Below are 25,236 nucleotides of genomic sequence, written 5' to 3'. Positions count from 1 at the left end.
GACTTGCCTGAGCTGCAGCGTCCCCATCTGTGGAATGCGGACAAGGCTGCCTCATAAGGCTGTGGTGGAGAGATGTGTGGAGCCCCATACACTCTTCATCAGTGGCTGATGGATTGGCCTGTGAATACTGTAAGAGTGTGATGAGGACACTCGGGGTCACTGGAGCGCCTCATCATCTTTTAAAAATCTCAGGCCGGGGGGCAGGAAGCAAGAGAGGAGAGCAAGGAATGCTTGGGCCTTTCTGTTCCAGAAAGGTCCAGGCCAGGAAGGGCTTAGGAAGAGAAGCAGATGGAGAAAAAAGTCTAAGGAAACAGGCCCAGGAGTTGACATAAACTATTCAGAGAGGTTGTTCCAGCAGCCTCTTGCACCAGCAGCCCCTTTTCATGAGATAAGAAAGCCTAGGAGGGTTGGAGGCAGGAGGGCACCCATGAAAGACGGGGTGTCTGGATATTCTACTGGGGATTAGAAAAACAAATCTTAAAATTTCCATGTACTATGCTAAAAAGTCAATTTTAGAAGAATACATGGTTACAGGGAGAAATATGCATGTTATATTAAGTAAAAAGCACTGTGGATACTATGATTTTGTAAGGTAAGTATAAATATATATGTATGTGTGTAGAAAATGCCTGGGAAAATATTCATACTCAAAATGTAGCTGTGTCCTAGCCGGGCATGGTGGCGTGTGCCTGTGGTCCCTGCTACTTGGGAGGCTGTGGCATGAGAATTGCTTGAACCCAGGAGGAGAAGGTTGCAGACTGTCTCAAAAAAAGATGTAGCTGTGTCCAAGTCATGTTACTAATGATTGTGCATATATATGGTTCTTGTGATAAGTACACATTAGCTTAGTGACAAAACTGTCACATGATTTTTGAGGTCAAAAGTTTCTAGGCCAGGTGCGGTGGCTCATGCCTATAATCCCAGCACTTTGGGAGGCCGAGGCAGGCGGATCACTTGAGGTCAGGAGTTTGAAACCAGCCTGGCCAACATGACGAAACCCAATCTCTACTGAAAATACAAAAATTAGCCAGGCATGGTGGCGTGCGCCTGTGGTCCCAGTTACTTCGGAGACTGAGGCAGGAGAATCGCTTGAACCCAGGAAGCAGAGGTTGCAGTGAGCCAAGATATATTGCATCACTGCACTGCAGCCTGGGTGACAGAGTGAGACTCCATCTCAAAAAAAAAAAAACAAAAAAAAAAACAGAGAGAGAGTTGCTAGAGAGCTGGGGTTCCAGGGGTGTGTGGGCAAGAGTGGGGAAAATGTTGGGGGTGGTGAAGGCCCTCCCCAACTCACATCCACCCCACTGCCTCCCCAGGAATGTAACAACCCCTGCTGCAATGCCTCTAATTGCACCCTGAGGCCAGGGGCGGAGTGTGCTCATGGCTCCTGCTGCCACCAGTGTAAGGTAAGTGGCCCTTTCCTCCGTGCCTTGGGCCCTGGCCTGGCAGTGAGACACCAGGACTGCTCTGCTGGGGTGGCTGGCTGGGATTTGCCTCCATCCTGGGGGAGTGATGGCAACAGAGTTTCAGAAACATGGAGCAGGAAAGGCACCTTGAATAAAATTTACTGTTCCTATACTGGGCCTCATGAATTCAGACCATCCCAGAGGAGGGTGGCGCCTCTTGGGAAATGGTAGTTTTTTTTCTTTTTCAAAGAAGCGTCCGGAGAGAGTGGACTTGATTTTACTGAGCTCATAAACAATAATAATTATCATAATTGGTATTGACATTGATGAACCTCTCAGTAGATGCCAGGCACTGTGCTGAGAATTTTATGTGCCTTATCTCATTCTCTCCTCACAAAAACCCCATAAAATAGATGCGATTATCCTCATTTTAAGATGTGGAAACTAGGGCTTATAGGGGATAAGAGGTTTATCTGGAATCAGGCAGTCAGGAAGGGACTGAATCCAGCTTTCCCTGACTCTGGTGCCCACATTCCTAATACTGATGTGGGAGATAAATCGTCTATTACTGCTAGTGTTACTGTAGAACCACAATCTCTCTTGCACAATTCTGAAGTTAAGAGAGTTCTAAAAGCTGGAAAAAAAAATGTAAACACATTTGGTGGCAAAACTTGACCTGAATTGACATGAGACGAATTGTAGTCTTTTTTTAAAAAAGTCACTCCTAAAGTGAATATTTATATTGCATTATAGAAATATTAATATGTTTGATCAGAAGGTGTTATCCCCGGCCTTGCCGGGGGGTTGTGTAATATACATATGTAGTTATATATGCAGACATATGTAATTATTCATATCCATATATATACACACACACGTGTAATTATATATGTACACACACGTACATATGTACCTATGCATTACAATATCTGCTTTCTAAATCTGAAAAGGCTGAACCGCATCTGGCCCCAACATTTTAGGCAGGAACTGTGGGCCTCGGCTTCTGTCCAGCACTTGCTGAGTACTCGTTAGGGGCCAGATACCATTCACGTACTTCATTCTAACTCATGTTGAATCACCCATGAGTGGGTTATTATCCTGAGTTGTGGGTGAGTGAGCACACACAGGTCACACAGCAGGTGCCCAAGGCCCCCCTGCTGGTTAAGGAACGGGGATTTGTGCCCAGGCAGGCTGGCTCTGGGGCGGGTCCTCTTTGTCTCCACCTGCCTCTGGGTGGCAGAGGTGTGTCCTGCAGCCTCCTCCTGCATACACCACCCTGCCCACACTTGCAACGGGGCATCCACTCTCAGCATGCTGCTCGGCTGGCTCCGTCTCAGCCTGAGAGTGGCCAGTGGAGAAGCCTGTCTGCCTTCTCTCCTGGGAGGACCCTGTGGGTGGGAGGAGTGGCCCAGGAGCAGGGGAGGGGGTCTGTTCTCCGTCACAGGTTTCCTTGCCTGGCTCTCGGAATTTGCATGGCCTCTGGTTTGGCTGTGCATCCCCCAGGGAGGCTGTGCTGGGTCAAGTTCTTCCAGTTTTGGCCCAAGACCTAAGCATAGGCATGGAGTGGACCCCTTCATTCCACACAAGAATTTCAGTTTGAGCCTCAGAAAGGATTCCCTGGTGTCCGAGACTGACTTCAAACCCTGGCTGTGTGACTTGGGGCAACCTATTACCTCTCTGAGCCTAGGTTCTTTATTTGTAAAATGGGAAGGGTATTAGTAACACCGACTACCCAGGGACGCTGTAAGACTCTTCGCCCGTTGCCCCAGGTGTGCTGTTGATCAACTTTTCATCTGCAAAGTGGGGCAAATAGCAGTATCTATCCCATGGAAACTGTGAGGCTCCCACGAGATACATGTATGTCACACAGTCAGCCCAGTGCCTGGTTCCACAGTGGGGACGGATTATTGCTGAGGTGCTTTGTAAACTCCGGTGTTATGTGAATGCTAGGGGTGTGTGTGTGTGTGTGTGTGTGTATGTGTGTGTGTGTTAGTGGGCCTGGCTCCTCTGCCACTTACTATGAGTCTTTGGATGCATCATGTAACCTCTTTAAGCCTACAGATTTTATCTTCTGCAGAAGGGATAATTATATTACACAGGACTGTCATGAAAACTAAATGAAGTCATATTTGTACTGGATACTTACGTGGGAGCTGCAGAAAAGTAGCTGCTATTACTAAAGCGTGTAGGAAACTGTAAATTATTGTATAGGTATTGTTTCTTGCTTCCTTCTTAAGGCTTCCATGAAGAGAAAGTGAGTTAGCATTTGTGAAAACACCTTGAAATTCTGTCAGTATTCACATGAGAAGGCTGAAGATGGTTTGGGCTAATGAGGTCATGTAAAAAGTGCTGTAAAATCATGGTAATGGAAAATTCTGTTCTATGAGAGTGATCCTTATGAGCCCTTGGGCAATAGGGTTGAGGATGGGGAGGAGATTGATTGTGTTTTCTTCTCGTTCCTTGGCTCAGCTGCTGGCTCCTGGGACCCTGTGCCGCGAGCAGGCCCGGCAGTGTGACCTCCCGGAGTTCTGTACGGGCAAGTCTCCCCACTGCCCCACCAACTTCTACCAGATGGATGGTACCCCCTGTGAGGGCGGCCAGGCCTACTGCTACAACGGCATGTGCCTCACCTACCAGGAGCAGTGCCAGCAGCTGTGGGGACCCGGTAAGGCTCTCCTGGGGAGAATGGCTCTCCCCAGCCCGCCACTTCCCAGCCAGCTCCCCTGGCCCTCAGGGTAGTTTGGAATCTTGGCTTCAAATGGCGCCTCTAGATACTGCCTCTTTCATCCCCTTGACTCAGGGTAGATGTTCAAGGAGAACCAGAGGACAGTGTTCCTTCCTGGAACCTGGATGCTTTTATTTCTCAGAGTGGACAAACGAATAAGAGTAATCCAAAAGCAAAATGAGCAGAGGATGGAGACAGAGAAGCAAATGCAAACGGCCCTTAAAGCTATGAAAAGACGTTTAACCTCAGTCATACTGAGGGAAAGCAAAGTATAATTATGATGAGGTGAGATTTTTCATATATCAGATTGCAAAGACTGAAGTTAAGATAATGATGTAATAACAATAATAATGATGGAGCGTTGTGGAGGGTGTGAAGAAACAGGTAGATACAACCACTATGGAAAGCAATTCGGAGATATACTTAGAAATGCAGCTAACACTTGCACATGTATGTGAGGATATATTTACTATGATGTTTACTGCACCATTGTTAGCCATAGCAACAACAACCTATATGTCTTTCAGTAGGGACCAATTAAATTAATTATGGTACATTCATATAATGCAATGCTTTATGGCTAAATAAGGAGGCAGGCCCATATTTACTGAATAAAATCATCTTCCACAAAAAACAAAGTGGAAATTGCAAGGTGTAGAACAGTGAACAAAATCTGCTTTCAAGCCAGATTTGGTGGCTGGCACCTGTAATCCCAGCTACTCAGGAGGCTGAGGTGGGAGGATGGTTTGAGCCCAGGAGTTTGAGGCTGCAGTGAGCCACTCCACTCTAGGACTCCAGCCCAAGTGACAGAGTGACGTACCATCTCAAAAAAAAAAAAAAAAAAAAAAAAGGCCGGGGACAGTGGCTCTTGCCTATAATCCCAGTACTTTGGGAGGCCGAGGCAGGTGGATCACCTGAGGTCAGGAGTTCAAGACCAGCCTGGCCAACATGGTGAAACCCTGTAACTGCTAAAAATACAAAAATTAGCCAGGTGTGGTGGTGGACACCTGTAATCCCAGCTACTCGAGAGGCTAAGATAGGAGAATCACTTGAACCTGGGAGGCAGAGGTTGCAGTGAGCTAAGATCGTGCCACTGCACTCCAGCCTGGGCGACAGAGTGAGACTCTGTCTCAAAAAAAAAAAAAAAAAGAAAATGCTTCCATTCTTTATTAGATAAATTATCTCTAGAAGATACACACAGAATTATACCTAGGAGATATAGAAATTAGAGATGTAAGTCTCTTTAGAAAATATACTGTTAATAAGTGCTATTCCTCCAGGATGTAGAGAAGTAGGAACTAGATGACTACAAGAAAAATTTTCCAAGCCATATGTATATCTTTACAATATTATGCATGTTTGACCTATTTTTTAAAATCTTGAAATGGAACATGGCTTCTTCATTAGAGAGCAGGCTTAGCATGCAATCCTCCCCACACACAAATATAAATCCTCAGTAAGGTAGGAAGAATTCATATAAAACAGGCCAGGTGTGGTGGCTCACGCCTGTAATCCCAGCACTTTGGGAGGCCGAGGCAGGGGAATCACGAGGTCAGGAGTTCAAGACCAGCCTGGCCAAGATGGTGAAACCCCATTTCTACAAAAAAAAAATAAATAAATAAATACAAAAATTAGCCAGTCGTGGTGGCAGGTGCTTGTAATCCCAGCTACTCAGGAGGCTGAGGCAGAGAATTGCTTGAACCCAAGAGGCAGAGGATGCAATGAGCCGTGATTGTGCCACTGCATTCCAACTTAGGTGACAGAGTGAGAATTCATCTGAAAAAAAAAAAGAATTTATATAAAACATTATTCTCTGAGTAGATCTTGATGAGAATATGGGGATGGAATAACCTGGGGTGGGGGGAACAGGAAGAAGAGGCTGAATATTCCCTCCTAGAAAATATTCTTAACTTCACTACTTTACCAAAGATACCTTTGCTCTTGGGGACTTCTGACAGACGAATATACTGACAGATGTTGCTTGCCCACCCAGGAGCCCGACCTGCCCCTGACCTCTGCTTCGAGAAGGTGAATGTGGCAGGAGACACCTTTGGAAACTGTGGAAAGGACATGAATGGTGAACACAGGAAGTGCAACACAAGGTGATGACCAAAGGGCAGGCCCCATGAAATGAGGATGAACAAGCAGTTTCTACTCTGTCCTCACTGCTGCCCAGCTTAGCAGCGTGACTGGCCCCAGAGCTGCACCTTTACGTCAATCAGTTGAAGTCAGTCATCTTTTCTCGGCCCCCTGTTTGACAGTGCACTATTCATCTCTAAGGAAGTCAGAGGAGGGTGTGGGTGGCAATGCTTCCTAGAAAGCTGATCAGGCTTCCTTTGGGGACCATCTTACAGTAGGGCAGGTAATCAGCCCTTTTGGGTCATTTCTGCAAAATTCTAATCGTGCCCTAATTTGAATAACTCCTCATTCATTAATTCACTAATTCATTCGTTTATTCATCATTCATTCCAACCAACCATCCACTCATCTGTCTACCCATCCATCCATCCATCTATCCATCCATCCATCCATCCATCCATCTATCCATCTAGTATCTATTGAAGATTTACCAACTATCTACTATCTATCGAAGATTTACCATGTGCAAGATACAGTGCTGAGTGCATGGAACTTGTAATTAACAATACAGTATGATAATGGGAGTGTGGAGAGAGCCATCCAACCCATCTTAGTGTGTCAGAGTGGTTTCCCAAAGGAAGTTATACCTACACTGAGATCTGGAGCAGTTACCTAGGTGAACAGGGTGGAGAGTGGTACTGGTGCATAGGAGAGTGATCCAGGAAGAGAGATGAATGGAGAAAAACTGGCAGTTGAAAGAATTGAGAACAGTTTGATACAGTTAAAGTATAATGTTGGGATGCGAAGGAGAAGGTCTGCTGAGAAATTAGCCTGGATAGTTTAGCATGGACCAGGTCATGAAAAGCCTCAAATGCATGGCTAGGGGAGTTTGGACTTTAGCTTGAGAGCAGTGTGGAAATTCGACTCCTATGGGGCAGACTGGAGGCAGGGAAATCAGTCTTCTGCAGACCAGGTAAGGGGAGTGGGGCAGTGTGAATTAAGGTAGATCTATAGGAGGGAAGATGGATAGGGTTTGAAAATGGCTTGAGCCCAGGACTGAGGGAGAATGGGGAATTGGAGATGACCCCAGATTTCTGGCTGGAGCTCCTGGGTGGATGGCGGTATAAGGAGCAAAAAGGGAAAGATTGCTCAGCTCAGGTGGCTGTTCTTGGAGTTAAGGACTTTTCGAGGCCAGTTCTCTGGTCTGGATTTGCTCAGGGTCAAGGAGCCTGTTCTCTTCCCTTGGTGTCAGTCCACATGGAGTCTCTCCTGGTGAGTCTCCAAAGCACATGACTGCCCTAAACCTTTGCCCCACCCCACACAAGCCCGCTGTCTTGGTCAGGAAAGGCTGAAGCTCTCTGGTGCTCCAGCTTTTCCTCTGCTCTGATTCCACCTCCTTCCCTCTCTGTCTCTTGTGCCCAGAGATGCGAAGTGTGGGAAGATCCAGTGTCAGAGCTCCGAGGCCCGGCCCCTGGAGTCCAACGCGGTGCCCATCGACACCACTATCATCATGAATGGGAGGCAGATCCAGTGCCGGGGCACCCACGTCTACCGAGGTCCTGAGGAGGAGGGTGATATGCTGGACCCAGGGCTGGTGATGACCGGAACCAAGTGTGGCTACAACCATGTGAGTCCCTTCCCCCAGCTCACCTAGGAGCCGGCTGCAGAGCAGAGTGATTGAGAAGTGAGCTTTGAGGGAAGGATGCCTGGGCTCAGATGCCACCTCCCCAACCTCTGAGCCTCGGTGGCTCCCTTCATGAAGCGTGTATAGCGACAGCAGGCGCCCACCCCAGAGAATTGTCAGAAGGATTAAAGAAAATCATCCCGGTAAAGCACTTAGGTCACCTAGCTAGTGCCACTTTCATTCTCATCGCTAATTATCATGGGAATTAAAAATGGACTAGGAGTTAGGGAAGCCTGAGCAAAATGATAGCAACTATCCCGTAGAGTCGATTCTGATAATGAAACTATGAAAAACATGAAGCATTTAGCATAGCACCTGGCACAGAATACTGTCACCATCATTATTTTTAAACATAATGTTAAAATTGATACATATTAATGACAAGTAATTAACATAATCAACATAATAGTCCTATAATATTATATTGTTAAATGTGATACTTTAACAATGTATTTGTTTTCTCCCTAATCACAAAAGTAATAGCAGAATTTAGCTGACTATTGTCCTGTCCTTAGCGTTTGTGGGCTGTTTTCCATTTTTCACTTTGATAGTTACCTGAAGTGGGCTGCCTTTTTGGGTCCTCATAATTTTTTTTTTTTTTTTTTTTGAGATGGAGTCTTGCTATGTCACCCAGGCTGGAGTGCAGTGGTACAATCTCAGCTCACTGCAACCTCTGTCTCCTGGACTCAAGCAATTCTCCTGCCTCAGCCTCCCGAGTAGCTGGGATTACAGGCACAGGCCACCAGGCCTAGCTGATTTTTGTATTTTTAGTAGAGACAGAGTTTCACCATGTTGGCCAGTCTGGTCTCGAACTCCTGACCACAGGTGATCCACCCACCTTGGCCTCCCAAAGTGCTGGGATTACGGGCGTGAGCCACCAGGCCGGGCCATGGGTCCTCATATGTTCCAAGTGCAAAATCTTGCCTCCTAACTCCCAACCAGCGTACCTCCCACTGCACTGATCATTCTATTTTCTCCCTGTGCAGATTTGCTTCGAGGGGCAGTGCAGGAACACCTCCTTCTTTGAAACTGAAGGCTGTGGGAAGAAGTGCAATGGCCATGGGGTGCGTGCTGGGTTCTGGCTTCTTTGTGTCATGGGGACGTCATGAGGGCAGGCCCTGTGGGTGGTGATGCTCTCTGGGGTGCTGATGCCTCTACCCTTTCTTCACTCCAGGTCTGTAACAACAACCAGAATTGCCACTGCCTGCCGGGCTGGGCCCCGCCCTTCTGCAACACACCGGGGCACGGGGGCAGCATCGACAGTGGGCCCATGCCCCCTGAGAGTGAGTGCCAGCCCTGCTGGGGCCACTGCCCGCTTTTGTGAGAAGAGCGGGTTTCAGGGGCAGGTGGCATGTTGCAGAGCATCCACACTGAGTCAGCTTCATTGTCCTGATTTTGCAGAGAGGAAATCAGGATAAAGAGAGACCAAGAGAGAGGAGCGACTGCCCGTAGTGTGGTGTGGGGTCACGGTTCAGTCTCTCTTCTCCCATCGTTTCTACTGAGGAGGGGGAGTCTGCTTAGTAGAGTGAGAGTAAGAGAGACTGTAGGTCATTGAATGTTCCCATTCTTTTTAGGGAACGTGGTGAATATTTCTTTTTGGGCACTTAAAAATCATCATGAACCTGGCACACATTATGGTAGTTTACATTTCCTCTAATGGACACAAGTTAAAATGGGGAACCAGACTCTCAGAAAAGTTTTGTAGTATTTTAGTGGATCTCTCAAGGATTCTAGCACTGTGGTTTCTAAAGATTTAAAAAAATAATAATAACAAAGAACTTAAAAAAAAAAAGCACCAAAATCTTTCAAGGAAGAAATCCCAATATGTAAAACTGATAAAAGCAGTATTTTGTTAGTACAAATATATTCTGTATATTTACATTAACCACTTGAGAGAATATTGGGGTAGTTTTGATGAAACCAAATGTTAAGTTATGGATTATGGGTGAGAGTTCTAGTCTTAAATCTGTCTGAGTCTTTTTGCTTCTTTGTTCTTTTTTTTTTTTTTTTTTTTTTGGGTAGGGCGCGGTAGCTCATGCCTATAATCCCAGCACTTTGGGAGGCTGAGGCAGGTGGATCACAAGGTTAGGAGATCGAGACCATCCTGGCTAACACGTGAAACCCTGTCTCTACTAAAAATACAAAAAATTAGTCAGGTGTGGTGGCGGGCGCCTGTAGTCCCAGCTACTCGGGAGTCTTGCTCTGTCACCCTGGCTGGAGTACAGTGGTGTGATCACGACTCACTGCAACCTCCGCCTCCCGGGTTCAAGCGATTCTTCTGCTTCAGCCACCTGAGTAGCTGGGATTACAGGTGCCTGCCACCACATCTGGATAATTTTTGTATTTTTAGTAGAGACAGGATTTCACAATGTTGGCCAGGCTGGTCTCGAACACCTGACCTCAAGTGATCTGCCCACCTCAGCCTCTCAAAGCTCTCAAAGCATGAGCCAGCACGCCTGGCCAAGTCTTTTTGTATTTTGTGTTGGTTCCTTTGTGTTCAGGAAAATCATGATTCAGGCTAAAAACTAGTGGCAAATTGTAACAGAGCTTGAACTGCTTGCCTGAAAAGGGACCTCTTCAATTAAGTAGAAGTGGCTATAGAAGCTTTGTACTGTAGAGTCTGTGCAAAACAAGTTGACTTGGCTCTTTGAGCTAACATTAGTGATTTCCCAGTGGTACATAATGTGTGTGGTTTTTTTTTGAGACGGAGTCTCACTCTGTTGCCAGCTGGAGTGCAGTGGCACAATCTCTGCTCACTGCAACCTCCGCCTCCCAGGTTCAAGCGATTCTCTTGCCTCAGCCTCCTGAGTAGCTGGGACTACAAGCGAGTGCCACCACGCCCAGCTAATTTTTGTATTTTTAGTAGAGATGAGGTTTCACCATGTTGGCCAGGATGGTCTTGACCTCTTGACTTTGTGATTCGCTCACCATGGCCTCCCAAAGTGCTGGGATTACAGGCGTGAGCCACTGTGCCTGGCCCATAATGTGTGCTTTTAATTATAATTTATAAGTTAAAGTAAGTAATACAAATTAAATGCAAATCAAATGCCTGAAGAAGAAGCAGGAATACTTATTTTGAAATCTGCTGTAGCCCTGACAGCTTCTAAATCTCCCACTTGGGTTCTGTTTCTGGAAGGTGTGGGTCCTGTGGTAGCTGGAGTGTTGGTGGCCATCTTCGTGCTGGCGGTCCTCATGCTGATGTACTACTGCTGCAGACAGAACAACAAACTAGGCCAACTCAAGCCCTCAGCTCTCCCTTCCAAGCTGAGGCAACAGTTCTGGTATGACAGGGTTCCATGGAGGACTCAGGGTCAATTTATGGGTCACAAAGGTCTCCATAAATGGTACTTAGCAAAAGTGTTGGTGACAGTGGGTCTAATTCAGGGAAGACAAATGCAAGGAACACGCTGCCCTCTCCCCTGCTGTGACTGTGACAGGCATTCCTAGTTGATCTTATTATAAGTACTCTACTGATTCTGGTCATCACTCCTGAGTTCTTCTCAGCAGAATATCCCCAACCAAATCAAGCTGAAATATAAAATAAAATCTATTTGCCATCTTTATCTACTTGATTTGTTCCCCATGTTATTTTATTTATTTATTTTCGAGATGAAGTTTCGCTCTTGTTGCCCAGGCTGGAATGCAGTGGCGCAATCTTGGTTCACTGCAACCTCTGTCTCCTGGGTTCAAGCGATTCTCCTGCCTCAGCCTCTTGAGTAGCTGAGACTAGAGGTGCGCGCCACCATACCCAGCTAATTTTTTGTATTTTAGTAGAGATGGGGTTTCACCATGTTGGCCAGGCTGGTCTCAAACTCCTGACCTCAGGTGATCTGCCCGCTTCGGCCTCCTAAAGTGCTGGGATTACAGGCGTGAGCCACCATGCCTGGCCCCCTCTTTGTCTTTTTAACCACTGTTGCTTTAAAGTTTGTTTCATCTGATATAAGAATAGCTACTCCTGCTCGCTTTTGGTGTCCATTTAAAAAGTGATTTATTATTTTGGATATGGAAGATGTACAGTCTCTGAATCACCTATTAAATAATGCTTGTTCTGGAGGGGATTTTAAGTCCTAGGGTCTGTGGGTCTGTGCCTGATTGGGATTGGTTGATGGCTTGTGACACCCTTGTGTCTCCTCAGAGGGGAAGGATCTTAAAAGGGTGAAGAGAAGGTGTGGAGAGAGCTCTGCTTTGTATAAGGCCAACTCTGTTTCCTTGAGAGTTCTCCATTGGCCACACGTTTCCCTACTTAGGAAGATGTGGTTTGAGAAGACCAATCCCACTCCCTCCAGAGCAGACTTGGGGAAGATTTAGCTGCTTGCTGGCCCTGCTTGCGTCAAAGGGAACTCAGCCACTGTCCCCTGCTGAACATCTGCCCCTTTCTTCTCCTCCCCCATTTCTTGTTTCTAGTTGTCCCTTCAGGGTGTCTCAGAACAGCGGGACTGGTCATGCCAACCCAACTTTCAAGCTGCAGACGCCCCAGGGCAAGCGAAAGGTAAGAGCTTTGCACCACTGAACTTGGCTACTTTTCCTTTATCCCTCACGGTCATGCTGTATTTTTCTAAGAGCCTCTATGGGCCCATGGATTGGTAATAAAAGCCCTTTTATTGGCTGGAGAGACATGTTATTTGGTTCTGACTTCCCCTAATGACTTTAAAGGTTGCATCTGACCTCTGGGATCCTCGGGCGGTTGATAGATGGGTGTGTCTGTTCTCCCTTTGGGCTCTGGTTTATCTCAAAGAGACACACAAGGGCAGCCCGAGTGATTTCTTGTCTCAGGTGTTCCTTGACTTGTGCATACAGGTAATCAACACTCCTGAAATCCTGCGGAAGCCCTCCCAGCCTCCTCCCCGGCCCCCCCCAGATTATCTGCGTGGTGGGTCCCCACCTGCACCACTGCCAGCACACCTGAGCAGAGCCGCCAGGAACTCCCCAGGGCCCGGGTCTCAAATAGAGAGGACGGAGTCATCCAGGAGGCCTCCTCCAAGCCGGCCAATTCCCCCCGCACCAAACTGCATCCTTTCCCAGGTAAGTGGATTGTCAGCAGCCTTGGGCTGGGAACATTGCTTTTAAGGCCACTTTCACTGGGTAATGGCAAAGGTGGGGAAGGTGAAACTTGTGGGGTCATGAGCTGACTGCCTTTTCTGCAATTCGGTCAATACGGGGGGCGCACAGCGGGTTAGAGCAATTAACGTGGGGAAACAGACTCTCCAGGCAGCTCCTAAACCACGTGACATTTTCTCCCGGATTGGCCTATTTTATGACAAGCCACTACCCACCTTCCACCCCAAATGAACTTCTGTCAGTTCCCCATGCTCATCTGCCTGCTAGGTCTTTGCCAATGCTGCTTGTTCTGCCTGATACACTCCTTCTGCCTTGGCGGGGCCAGCTCCTGCTCGTCCTCAGATCTGCTCCTAGATGCCGCTTCTCCCGGGAAGCCTACTCTGATTCCTCAAGTCTGAGGCTGATGGGACTGTATTTTTCTCACCAGAGTACACTTCCCACCAAATTGTACCTGTTGGTACCTTCTACTGATTGGAAAGTCTTACCCAGGGATGTGCCCTGATGCCTTGCCCATCCCAAGGGGCAGGTGCCTCTGGGAGGTGAGAGTGGGGTCCAGATTCTCTGCCCCCAGGCCTGGTGCTCATGGAAGCAGAGCCTGCCCAGCAGCCTGTTCCCACTGCGTGTGTGTGCTCTGATGGCTCCGACCACACCTTCTGCAGGAGATCCCCCCGTGCAGACACAGGTGTTTCCTGGGTGGCGGCTGGGCGGGTTGCCTTCCGGAACTGGCCTGTGTGTTTTGGGGGTGACCTCTCAACTGAGACTGCTTTCCTTTCCTCGGGTGTGGTCCAGAGGGGTCCATGCAACCCAAGCTGTCTCTGACCCTAAGGACTCTGGGGTTGGCTGCAGGCTTTGGAGGGTCCTTAGGATGTGTGGCAGTGGGACAGCTTGGGAGAGCTGAGGGCATCCATTCTGTTTCTCTGCTGTGAAACAGCTGCTCTCCCCTTCCTTTTGTGTGGGGCCGCGGTAGAATGGAGAAATCCGTGCAGAAAGAGAGAGGGAAGATTGACAAGGAGAGAGAGGGAAGGAAGAAAGGAAAAAAGCAAGAGAGGGGAGGAGTGGAGAGAGGAGAGGTGGAGAGTGTAGTCGTGTGCTGGGGGTGCTCTAACAGAGTACTGCACACTGGCTGACTTCAAAACAGACACCTATTTTCTCACAGTTCTGGAGGCTAGGAGTCCAAGGTCAAGGTGCTGGCAGGGTTGACTTCTGAAGCGTCTCTCAGTGGCTTGCAGGTGGCCGCCCTCTTGCTGAGTTCTCACGTGGCCTTTCCTATGCACTCCTGCCTCCCTGGTGTCTCTGCGTGGCCAACTGTCCTCTTCTTATGAGAACACCAGATTGGATTAGGTGGCCTCATTCTACCCTAATCACCTTTTTAAAGACCTTATCTCTAAATACGGCCACATTCTGAGGTACTCAGGGTTAGGGGTTCAGCATATGATTTTTTTTTTTAAGTGATGAGTGCACAGTTCAGTCCCTAACAGAGAGATGAAAGAAAGGGAGAAAGCAGGCGTGTAGAGACTTGGGGTTACGGGAGAGCAGGGGTGCCGGCGGAGGGAGGAGGGAGTGGGTCGGACTAGCAGTCCACTCAGACTATTGTTCCGAAAAACCCACACTAGAGGCGTGTTCAGAGAACACGGGGCCAGCCTCACCCCTGTCACCCCGAGGTGCTGAGCCCTAGGTCAGGAGGGGTCAAGGACAGTGGGGACCCAGCTGTGTGTTAAGTGGTGGAGGCTGCGTGTACCCTGCGCCTGCGTTTCTGGGGCTGCTGGCAGGAGTCCCGGGTGCAGGAAGCTGCCCAGCCAGTGGCAGGTGCCCCAGAACACAGCTAGCTCCCGAGTACAGCTTCTCCTGGGCCCCAGGGCCCAGTTGGGGGTCTCTCTACAAGCGAACAGTGGGAGGCAGCTGCTCCGAGTGGGGGTTGCTGTGATGACATTGGGCTGCCACCTGCCTTCTCACAGCCATTCCAAGAAGGGAGTTGCCGCAGCCCTCATTTCTCTTGGAGGTTGCCGGGCCTCACGGGGTTGAAGGGACTTGCCCGACATTGCGCAGTTGTGAGTGGAGGAGCTAGGACTTGAACCCAGGTCTCACCCAGCTGAGCGAGACAGCCTCCTGCCCTGGGGCCACTCACAGTCTCCAGTCTGCCATCAGAGATTCCCCACTTCCTAGCTGGGGGACATGGACGCCCTGGAGAAGTGATGGATGAAACCTCAGCACTTCTTCAGTTCTGCTATTCTCAACCGGCTTATGCACCTGCACTCTGGGCCAGGGGATGACGAGGAAGGCAGATGGCAGCTTTGCCTCCAGGAGCTCGCATTCTGCTGGGACAGCGACTGCAGGATACGTGTCACTGCAACAGCGATACGTGCTGAGAAGGAGAGGCTCAGGGTGCTCAGAAGAGTAACAAGGGGATTTGACCTAGTCTGGGAAATCCAGGAAGGTTTCCCTGAGGAGGTGACATTTGAGCTGAGACATGAAGGAGGAACAGGACTTAACCAGGCTGTGAGGGCAAGTGACGAAGGAGCTTTCCTGGTCCCAGGACCCACTAGTAGGGAGGCTCTGTCATGGGAGAGGGCCCTGCGGGTTGAAGGAACTTAAAGTTTTGTGTTCTTGGGGCCCAAGGAGCTATGAGATGAGGCTGGAAAGCCAGGAGGAGCCCAACTATGCCTAGGCCACATGGCCTTGGTCAGGACTTTGGTCTGTATTCCATAGAAAGAGGACAGTGGTGACATGATGCAATTCTCTATTGACAAGGATTGATCGCTGTTTGGGATATCTTTAGGCAGGAGGGAGGTGTAGTTCCTGCAAGGGGCCCATAGATGCTTCTGAAGCTGTTAATCTACTGTTTGACCTGCATGAGGATTACTTGGTGTATTCACGTTGTGATAATTCATCTAGTTGTATATTTATGATTTGTTCACCTTCTTCTGTGTATATTATATTTGAATTTTTAAAATAGTTTTAAAAAATGAAAGTCACTCTAGAAGCAAATGGGTGTCCTAGTTAGAAGATTGAAAGGTTGTCCTGAAGAAAGATGGTAAAAGCTCGGAGCAGGGAGTAGGCAGGGCTGATGGAGTGAAGCTGATAAGAAATGTGCAGAAGAGAAAATAGACAGGACTTGAGGATCCATTGCAAACAAGGCTTGGCAGGGGATGATGCCCCGTGTCAGGCTTGTGCAATCTAATCGAGTGAGATGCCGTCCCTTGTGGTGGAAGGGAGCGTGGGCCAGAATAGCCGAGGGACTGTTACTGCTTTAGAAAAAGGAAAACAGTGCGGGGCGAGGGCCCTGGTAGGGCTGAGTCGGATCATCACAGATGTGGCCTCTGGCTGGTTGCTGTGCTGGGAGGCCCAGCGCTGACATGCTGATGAGGCTCCTGCCCAAACACCAGCCCCTCAGTGGCTCATTGGCACAGCTCCTTGGGAGCACAGCCTTTACCAGTTGCAACCTGACATCTGCACCCAGCTGTCATCTGCCCCAGAAGGTCTCTATCCTGGCTTCCAGCAACCACTGCAACTTGGCAGCTATTCTGGGCTGGGGAAAGTGGTGGTGAAGGGGGCAGGTTGCATTGTCCTTCTACGTGGAGCTGAAGAACATGGCTTCTTGGCCCTAAGAATTTGCTTTCCTTTCTGATGCCGTGAAGCTTCTTGGGGAAAATCTCGGCTCTTTGTGTTATTCCTGGCCTCTCTACATGCTTGCCTTTTGTCCACTTTGATATGTGGTAGTAACCCTCTCGAGAAGGGAAGGAAGTCAAGGAGAGCAGGCACTGGAACGCCCATCTATGCAGTTGGCTTCCCCTTAAACCCCAACAGCTTGGGGGCCTGCGGGTGGCACCATCATTCTTTCCCCCTAAAAAAAAACATGGATCAATTAATACATGTTGAGCACCTACCGTATGCTAGGCACACTGTTCTGAAAGCCGAAGATGTATCAGTGAACCAAACAGATGGAGACCCCACCCTGCTTCAACTCTAGAGGGGGATGGAGAGACAGAAAGTAAAACTCAACTTGATAAGTAACTAAATTATATATGTTGGAAGGCGGGCAGTGATACGAAAAGAAAAGAAGAGATATGTTAGGATACAAAGGTCAGGGAATGTCAGGGTGGGGCTGTTGTAATTTTAAATAAGGTAGTCAGGGCAAAGCCTTGTGGAGATGGTGAGAACATGAAGGTAATAGTAAACAGCAAGGACAGAATCCATGAAATGTGCCACACACATAGACAACCAACATGAACAAAATGTAGCTGCTTCTTTGTTTAAATTTTGTTTTAATCTAAACAGGCAATACACATACATGCTCTCGTTAAAAAAAAAAAATGGAATGTTCGAGGGCTGGGCATGGTGGCTCATGCCTGTAATCCCAGCACTTTGGGAGGCTGAGGCAGGCAGATCACCTAAGGTCAGAGTTCGAGACCAGCCTGACCAACGTGGTGAAACCCCATCTCTACTAAAAACACAAAAATTAGCCAGGCATGGTGGTGGGCCCCTGTAATCCCAACTACTCAGGAGGCTGAGGCAAGAGAATCGTTTGAATTCGGGAGGCAGAGGTTGCAGTAAGCTGAGATTGTGCCATTGCACTCCAGCCCGGGGGACAGAGCAAGACTCCATCTCAAAAAAAAAAAAAAAAAAAAAAAAAAAAAGGAATGTTCACCTGGACCACATCCCTCCCCTCTTGCACCCCATCCCAGCATAATCTCTTTTCAATTTGGTCCGTATCCTTCCTTTTTTTCTGTTTATAGACATTTCTAGTAGGTGGTGAGCATGGTGACTTATTTTGTGTCAGCTATCCTCCCCAGCTTGTTTGTTCCACCTGACAACTCTTGAACATCTCCCCACGCCAGCCCCTGTCAACCTACTTCATTCTTTTTAAGTGCTATGTCATCTGTCACTTTATAATTTTAGTTATTTTTCTGCTGATGAAATTTTGCTTATTTATGGTTTCTTTGCTGTTACAAATAGTGCTGTAAGGAACAGATTTGTTACATAGGTATACACATGCCATGGTGGTTTACTGCACCCATCAATCCGCCATCTACATTAGGTATTTCTCCTAATGTGATCACTCCCCTAGCCCCCTACCATCCAACAGGCCCTGGTGTGTAATGTTCTCCTCCCTGTGTCCATGTGTTCTCATTTCATGTTCAACTCCCACTTATGAGTGAGAACATGTGGTGTTTGGTTTTCTGTTCTTGTGTTATTTTGCTGAGAATGATGGTTTCCAGCATCATCCATGTCCCTGTAAAGGACAGAACTCATCCTTTTTTATGGCTGCATAGTATTCCATGGTGTATATGTGCTACGTTTTCTTTATCCAGTTTATCACTGATGGGCATTTGGGTTGGTTCCAAGTCTTTGCTATTGTGAATAATGCCACAATAAACATACGTGTGCATGTGTCTTTATAGTAGAATGATTTATAATCCTTTGGGTATATACCCAGTAATGGGATTGCTGAATCAAATGGTATTTCTAGTTCTAGACTCCCCCTATTTAATAATGATGCTGGGAAAACTGGCTAGCCATATGCAGAAAGCTGAAACTGGATCCATTCCTTTCATCTTATACAAAAATTAATTCAAGATGGATTAAAGACTTAAATGTAATACCTAAAACCATAAAAACCCTAGAAGAAAACCTAGGCAATACCATTGAGGACATAGGCATGGGCAAAGACTTCATGACTAAAACACCAAAAGCAATGGCAACAAAAGCCAAAATAGACAAATGGGATCTGATTGAACTAAAGAGCTTCTGCACAGCAAGAGAAACTATCATCAGAGTGAACAGACAACCTAGAGAATGGGAGAAAATTTTTGCCATCTATTCATCTGACAAAGGGCTAATATCCCCAATCTACAAAGAACTTAAACAGATTTACAAGAAACAAACAACCCTATCAAAAAGTGGGTGAAGGATATGAACAGACACTTCTCAAAAGAAGACATTTATGCAGCCAACAAACAGATGAAAAAAAGCTCATCATCACTGGTTATTTGTCCTTTCAATAGATACTGCCAGCTTGCTCTCCTGACTTCCTCTTGAGAATATAAACACATTATACATACAGTTTCTTTCTAAAGGGGACCATACAGTATATAACCTTTTCCTATCTGATTTTGACCCGTAAGATAGCAGGGATATTTTCTTTCAAACAGGCCTCTGGCCTTCAAGTGAGGCTTGTTGCTTTCTCTCCAGGACTTCTCCAGGCCTCGGCCGCCCCAGAAGGCACTCCCGGCGAACCCAGTGCCAGGCCGCAGGAGCCTCCCCAGGCCAGGGGGTGCATCCCCACTGCGGACCCCTGGTGCTGGCCCTCAGCACTCCCGGCCTTTGGCAGCACCTGCCCCAAAGGTGAGTCCATGGGAAGCCCCGAAAGTGAAAGCTGGTACCAGAGGGCTCCAGGGGGGCAGGTGTAGAGTTGAGAAAACGAAGCAATTCATGCTTCTTGTGGTCTGGACTGAACTTCCAGAACAAAAGCCAAGGGCAAAACATTCATGTTTCTTGGTGCCTGCTTGACTGTGGAGTTTTGGCTTCATGTGAAAGTTGATGCTTAGAATCCCGAGCTGCTGTGGCTTCAGTCCTGCCCCTGCACGTGACCTGCGGAGGGACCCTGAGCAAGTCCCTCTTGAGTCTTTTTCCTCATTTGTACAGAGGCAATGATGGGCAGTAGTACCAGCCCCATCAGGTTGCTGTGAAGAGCAAGGCAGTGCATTAGTAGAAGCCACCTGGTCTGCGGGAGGCTGTGCACACTTGGCCCCTCCTCGTACCTCTTCTCTGTGGCTGACAGTCTCAGTTTGCCAGTCTTGGGAGTTGGGTCAGAAAGGGATGTGGTGAAGAAGCTGGCTGACCATCCTGTATTCCCATGAGGCACCGGGAAAACTATGGGCTGTGCTGCTGCCTTAGCAGAGAAGGAAAGAGGAAGGGGTGACTGGTCAGTTTGAGACAGTGGCATCCACCACACCCCTCCCTGCAGGACTGATGGTCTGGGTGAGCAGACACACGGATGCACTTCACAAGAAGCCTTTGTTCTCAGTGGGTGGTCCACCCCTTCTTGTAAAATCAGGAGGATGACTCCCCCTTGATCCCACTGATTAGCATCAAGCTGATGTCTCTCTCCCTCCCTTCTTTTTCTTCCCAGTTTCCAGAATACAGATCACAGAGGGCTGGAGGGATGATTAGCTCGAAAATCTAGACCTGTCCAGGGGGCTTCTCCCTTTCCTTGAGCTCTCTGGACACTGCAGAGGACGCATGGCCATGGAACCCTGAAGAAGCATGTCTGGCCGCCGCCTCTGATCTCCTCCCACCCTCCTCCAGGAACCTCCACATCTCCAAAAATCTCCTTGTTGACTCAGTGCCTCCTCGGCTTCCTTGGAAGCCCAGAGGGACTACGATCCAATGGCTTCTAGGTGTTGTTTTGTGCAATATACAGCCCCAGGTAGGGAGGGGAGAGGAGAGGAGGGTGAATGGCAGCTTCTTCTCCAGACTCCTAGCCTCGAGGTGCTGATGGAGATGATCAAGGCTGGCAAGCCCCTCAGGCCAGCTCATCCATTCACTCCTGGGGTGTAGGGCACGCAAAAGAGCTTCCCATTGCTTCTGCTCTCCTCAGAGGTCCCGGGCTGGACAGAGGCTGGTACTTACCCACTCCTTTTAGCTTTTAGGGATTAAAGAAGGGTCAAGCCAGCCACTGCTGTGGCTCTGTCCAGGACTTGGTTGAGGGAACGGCTTCTGGCTGTATGGCTGCATGTGACAAGCCAAGTCCCCTCCCACCTCTCCCCAAACCCCTGCATCCCCGTATTCACACGGGTCACTCTGACTCAGACAGGTACTATTCATAGGCAGTGTAGACAACAAGAGGAGCCTGGGCTTGGGCTTCCTCTGAGTCGTGATGCCAAAGGTTGCGACTCCTGACTCTGGATAATTTTTAGTTGCTTTTTGTTTTTTCTGCTGCACTTTCCTGGTGCCCCATGTTTTTCTCTCTTTCTTCCCCTCTCATTCCCCTTCTAAGTGTGGTGCTTTGGTGGGCAAACCCTCAGCAGTCCTGACCTTCTGGTGAACAGGTGCTTGTGACCTACAAGTCAGAGTCCTCTGTCACAGTCGGCCACTGGATTTCCCGCGTTGGCTCTCAGGAGTGTGACCAGAGTAGACTTGGGGCATGGCCATGTGGTCATATGTTTATTTTTCATTGTGTTTTGTGACCTCAGCAGGGTGGGGGTCTTCCTCCGTAAATCTGAGCTAAATCTAGTGAGGTCCCCCCTTAGGAAGCCCAGCTATTTACAAAGTACACACGAGGGAGCCAGCCTGCCCTAGTGGCTGGTCATTGACTTCGGGCTGGACCGTTGCCTTCTGAGCAGAGAACGGACCCATTTCTGGGAGCTGCCTGAGATCACTGGAGGAGGCAGCCAGCAGCAGCTGGGCTGGAACAGTCAGAGCTGGGAGCCTCTTCCTCAGCTCAGCTTTTTGTCATTCACTGCCTTTTGTTCTCTGTCTGGTCACTGCCCTTACCTGACCCTCACAGAAAGAGAGCTCTGAGCAGGTGAGGGGCTCTGCGGGGGCTCCTGTCTTCCCTGCAGCAGGGAGGGAGGGCCACGTGGTGCTGTGCTAGATAGGACGGTTTTTGCAAAGCGCCTGGAGATGTTTTCTGGGAGATTGACTCCCACCCCACAAAGGTGCTGGGTAGTTCTCTGGACAGGAGCTGGCTTGACTCTCACTCCTCTGAGGCTTTTCTGGGGCCTCCTCCTGTCCTGCCATGAGCAATTGTTTGCTCTTGAAAACCTCACTGCAAGGCTGAGGCTGAGCTTCTGATTCACCACTCCAGGGCCTCCTTAGAGTTCTCTGCATACAATAGGTGCTTCTTGGATGTTCTTGGGTTTGGAAATAAGTGGAAAATACGGGCTGTATCCCTGGGGGAAAAGCCTGGGTTGGGTTTAGAAAGATCTCAGGAAAATGAGTTTCTCTTCCCTCAGGGTGGCGGTGATACAGGTTCCCCATCTCCCTGCCGTGGGCCATCCTTGCTCCGGAGATCCATTCCCCACCTTTCCTGTGGCCTGATTAAGTCAGGAGACAATCTTTTATTTAAATGTGCCACCCTCTGCCTCAAGGCTTTGGTTCCTGGAAAGTAAAGGTGAAAACATCCCCCTTAACCCCCCTGCAAAACAAACAAGCAACATCCTCAAAACCCAACCCCATGCCTCGCAGAGGTTCCCGTGGCTTCTCCAGCCTTTCTCCCTCACATCAGGAGGTAGATGGCTCTGAAGTGACAGCGCCACAGTCATAATGACTGCGTGATCCGGCTGAACCTGCAGTCCACCCTCCCTGAAACCACACCAGAAAGAGGCCTGGGTTGTTGTTTTCTTGCTTTTTGTTTTGTTTTATTATTTTCCTATCACCTCCATCCCATAAAGTTGTACTGTGAACTAGAAGATGGTGGAATGTTTTGGAATTTGATAGACTTTCGGCAACCAGTTCTACTGATGCTTCTTCACTCCTGGCTCTATTGAGGAAGGCTGCCCAGGAGGAAGACTGGCCATTGTGCATCCCCTTTTCTCTCCAGTGCCCAGTACGCTGTTTTGAGGTGTCAAATACAAATAAATCTGGGCTTAGGGAAGGAGAGACCTTATTCCAAAGCACGATTGCAGAAGGGGAAAGGGAATATTGCAAAGGGGAGAGGAAGGGGCCTTATGGGAATTGTGACAAGGCTCAGACCCACCGATGGCAAGATCTGCAAGTGTCTCAAAGCCCAGGCAGAAAAGGCCTTTTCTTTTATTGGAAGAATTAACATGGCTAGAAAGAGCCATGTTCAGGGAATGACTTTGTGCCCAGCCTTTTTTTTTCCCCAGGGGAGGGGCTGTTTGCTGGCTCAGGCTGAGGGTGGGTCAAAGTCCAGGGTTGGTGGGGAGGAGGGAAACTTAAGTTTGGGTTAGTGAGTTACAAGCTCTTTGTGCAGATGGAGATGTAGGCAAATCTTTTTAAAAGTGAAATTAACCTCCTGCTAGTTTTACAACCCAATAATTTTTTTTTTTTTTTTTACAGGCCTTGGAGCCATCTCTAAAACAAACCTCAAGGGATTTAGTGCCCTATCTCCCTGTCTCTGTAGAAGCTTTAGCCTGGGCACCTGGCTCCATCTTGTAACTGCCTGCTAGCCATAGGTTCCTCTCTGCCTTGCTGGCTTCTCCCTATAAAAGTAAAGCCCTTTTCTGCCCCAGCTCTGAGACACTTGCAGATCTTAAGGTCTGAGACTTGCTGATTTTCTGGTTGGAGAGTTTTTTGTACTGCCATAGACCCTTCCCCATGAAGCAATAGCCCCTCACTACCTCCTGCAATAGGCCTTTCCAATAAAGTCGCTCCCTGCCTACTTCCTAATTTATTCCTATTTGACAGAAGGTATGGAAGACTTGCAATTTGAAAACTGGGGACCAGTTCCAAAGTCAGTCATCGTGTTAACCACGTGTATAACAGCTCTGCTGGACACCCAAGAAAGCCATGGGAACACCAACTGGAAAGGTCCCCTTCCCGAGGGAAGCCTGCGAAGGAGAGGTTCTGTAGAATCCAAGCCCACACTTCCAAAGTCACCCCCCACACGTCCTCTCACACCGTCCACTGTGCGTCCGTATGTGTCTGGGATCCAGGGCAATGTGAATTTTCTTTTTATTTGGAGATTGTTCACGGAAAACAGATCTTCTTCTCTCTTGTCCACCTATTAATTGTTTACAATATTTGTACATCTATGCAAAATACTTGAATGGGCCATGGTGCCTTTTTTCCTTGTTTGTATTTAATTAAAATGAATCGTTTGTCATTTGCAATGTTATCTGGTTTGGCAACTCTTTATTGCGTGTTTGTTGTAATGTCCTGCTGCTCAGATTAGATAAGATTCAGGATGTGGACTCCAGAAAGAGTTCCCACAAGGACCATGAGTTCAGCCTATAAAGCCATCATGGTGGACCCGGAGCCACAGCAAAGCCTGTGTTTTCCTGTGACCAGCAGAGGGGGCTGTGTGTCTTTGCACCTGGACGCAGGCTGCTTATTAAATCCTGAGATTCTTCGGTGTTTCTTCTCATCCTACTCTACTGAATATAGAAGACAGCTGAGAGCCTCTGCTCACCTCCTCATCTTGTTAAGGCAAGGGATCATACTTTAAAGAGGGGAGACACTTGCCTAAGGTCTCTTGGGCTGGGTAGGTAGGCACAGCCAGGGATAGGGTTGGGTGTGCTTTCTGATTCCAGAACCCTGCGTGATACCACATCTCATATTCATTAGTGCTTCCCAGTACATAAAAGGATCCCACTCTTATTCTCTCATTGATCCCTACCTCAATTTTGAGGTTCTCTCGGAGAGATGGAGGATTAATAACCATGATGGAAGGTAACAGTTACTGAATACAGTCGGCCCTCCCTATCTGTGGGTTTCAAATCCATGGATTCAACCAACAGCAGATTGAAATGTTTGGGAAAAAAAAAAAGTACAACTATAAAAAGTAATACAATTTAAAAATACAGTATAACAATGAGTTACACAGTGTTTACATTGTATTAGGTATTACAAAAATCTGGAGATGATTTAAAGTCTATGGGAGGATATAGTAGGTTATATGCAAATACTATACCATTTTATATAAGGGATTTGGCCGTCCTTAGATTTCGTTATCCATGAGGGTCCGGGAACCAATCTCCTGCAGATACCAAGGAACAGCTGTATTTAACATATGTGCGCCACTGCATGCGATTTACAAATAAGGATTATCTCATTTAATCTTCACAAAAACGCTGAGAGGGGCTTCTTGCTCTCTGAATATACTTTCTTTTGTTTGTTTTCTTTTTAAAGATGGAGTCTCTCTCTGTCACCCAGGCTGGGGTGCAGTGGCATGATCTTAGCTCACTGCAGCCTCCACCTCCCAGGCTCAAGCAATTCTCGTGCCTCAGCCTCCCGTGTAGCTGGGATTACAGGTGCCCACCACCATACCTGTCTAATTTTCACATTTTTAGTAGAGATGACCTCATGTGATCCATCCACCTCAGCCTCCTGAAGTGTTGGGATTACAGGCGTGAGCCACCGCGACAAGCCTGATTATACTTTTCTAACCTCTCGTGGTTATGAGGTTGCCTATGGACCCTAAAGAAATGTAAACACAAACGCTTCCACTACTAACATGCCTGCTCATGAAATTGCTTCCTACTCACACATCCCTCCCTGGTTAAGAGGCCACTCTTTCCCTGCTGTCAGCCAGTCTCTGGGGTGATGCTCACGTGTTGGTCACTAGCATAATGGAGAAAGCCTGGTTGGACAGACCCTGGTTA

At 48.1% G+C, this 25,236-nt stretch overlaps 1 protein-coding gene across 4 annotated transcripts in view; it reads left to right on the top strand.

Annotated features, from left to right (window-relative positions):
• ADAM19 (ADAM metallopeptidase domain 19) overlaps positions 1-23,750 on the top strand; it is a 98,842-nt gene extending 75,092 nt beyond the window's left edge. For 3 of the 4 annotated variants that reach the window (XM_073994669.1, XM_005558386.4, XM_073994668.1), the window contains 11 exons: positions 1,317-1,406; positions 3,876-4,071; positions 6,125-6,233; positions 7,633-7,837; positions 8,881-8,958; positions 9,069-9,177; positions 11,031-11,175; positions 12,299-12,383; positions 12,692-12,916; positions 19,142-19,294; positions 20,082-23,750. In XM_073994669.1, coding sequence (XP_073850770.1) covers positions 1,317-1,406; positions 3,876-4,071; positions 6,125-6,233; positions 7,633-7,837; positions 8,881-8,958; positions 9,069-9,177; positions 11,031-11,175; positions 12,299-12,383; positions 12,692-12,916; positions 19,142-19,294; positions 20,082-20,135 — 1,449 coding nt within the window. In that variant the 3' untranslated portion in view covers positions 20,136-23,750. Of the gene's footprint in view, positions 1-1,316; positions 1,407-3,875; positions 4,072-6,124; positions 6,234-7,632; positions 7,838-8,880; positions 8,959-9,068; positions 9,178-11,030; positions 11,176-12,298; positions 12,384-12,691; positions 12,917-19,141; positions 19,565-20,081 lie in introns of those variants that run through there. The other variant, XM_005558385.5, reaches the window with a different exon arrangement.
• The last annotated feature ends 1,486 nt before the right edge of the window (positions 23,751-25,236 follow it).

Source organism: Macaca fascicularis, chromosome 6 (assembly GCF_037993035.2).
Source record: "Macaca fascicularis isolate 582-1 chromosome 6, T2T-MFA8v1.1".
NCBI classification, from domain to species: domain Eukaryota; kingdom Metazoa; phylum Chordata; class Mammalia; order Primates; family Cercopithecidae; genus Macaca; species Macaca fascicularis.
Note: the sequence above shows the minus strand (reverse complement) of the source record. Positions and strands in the feature narration are given on the sequence as shown.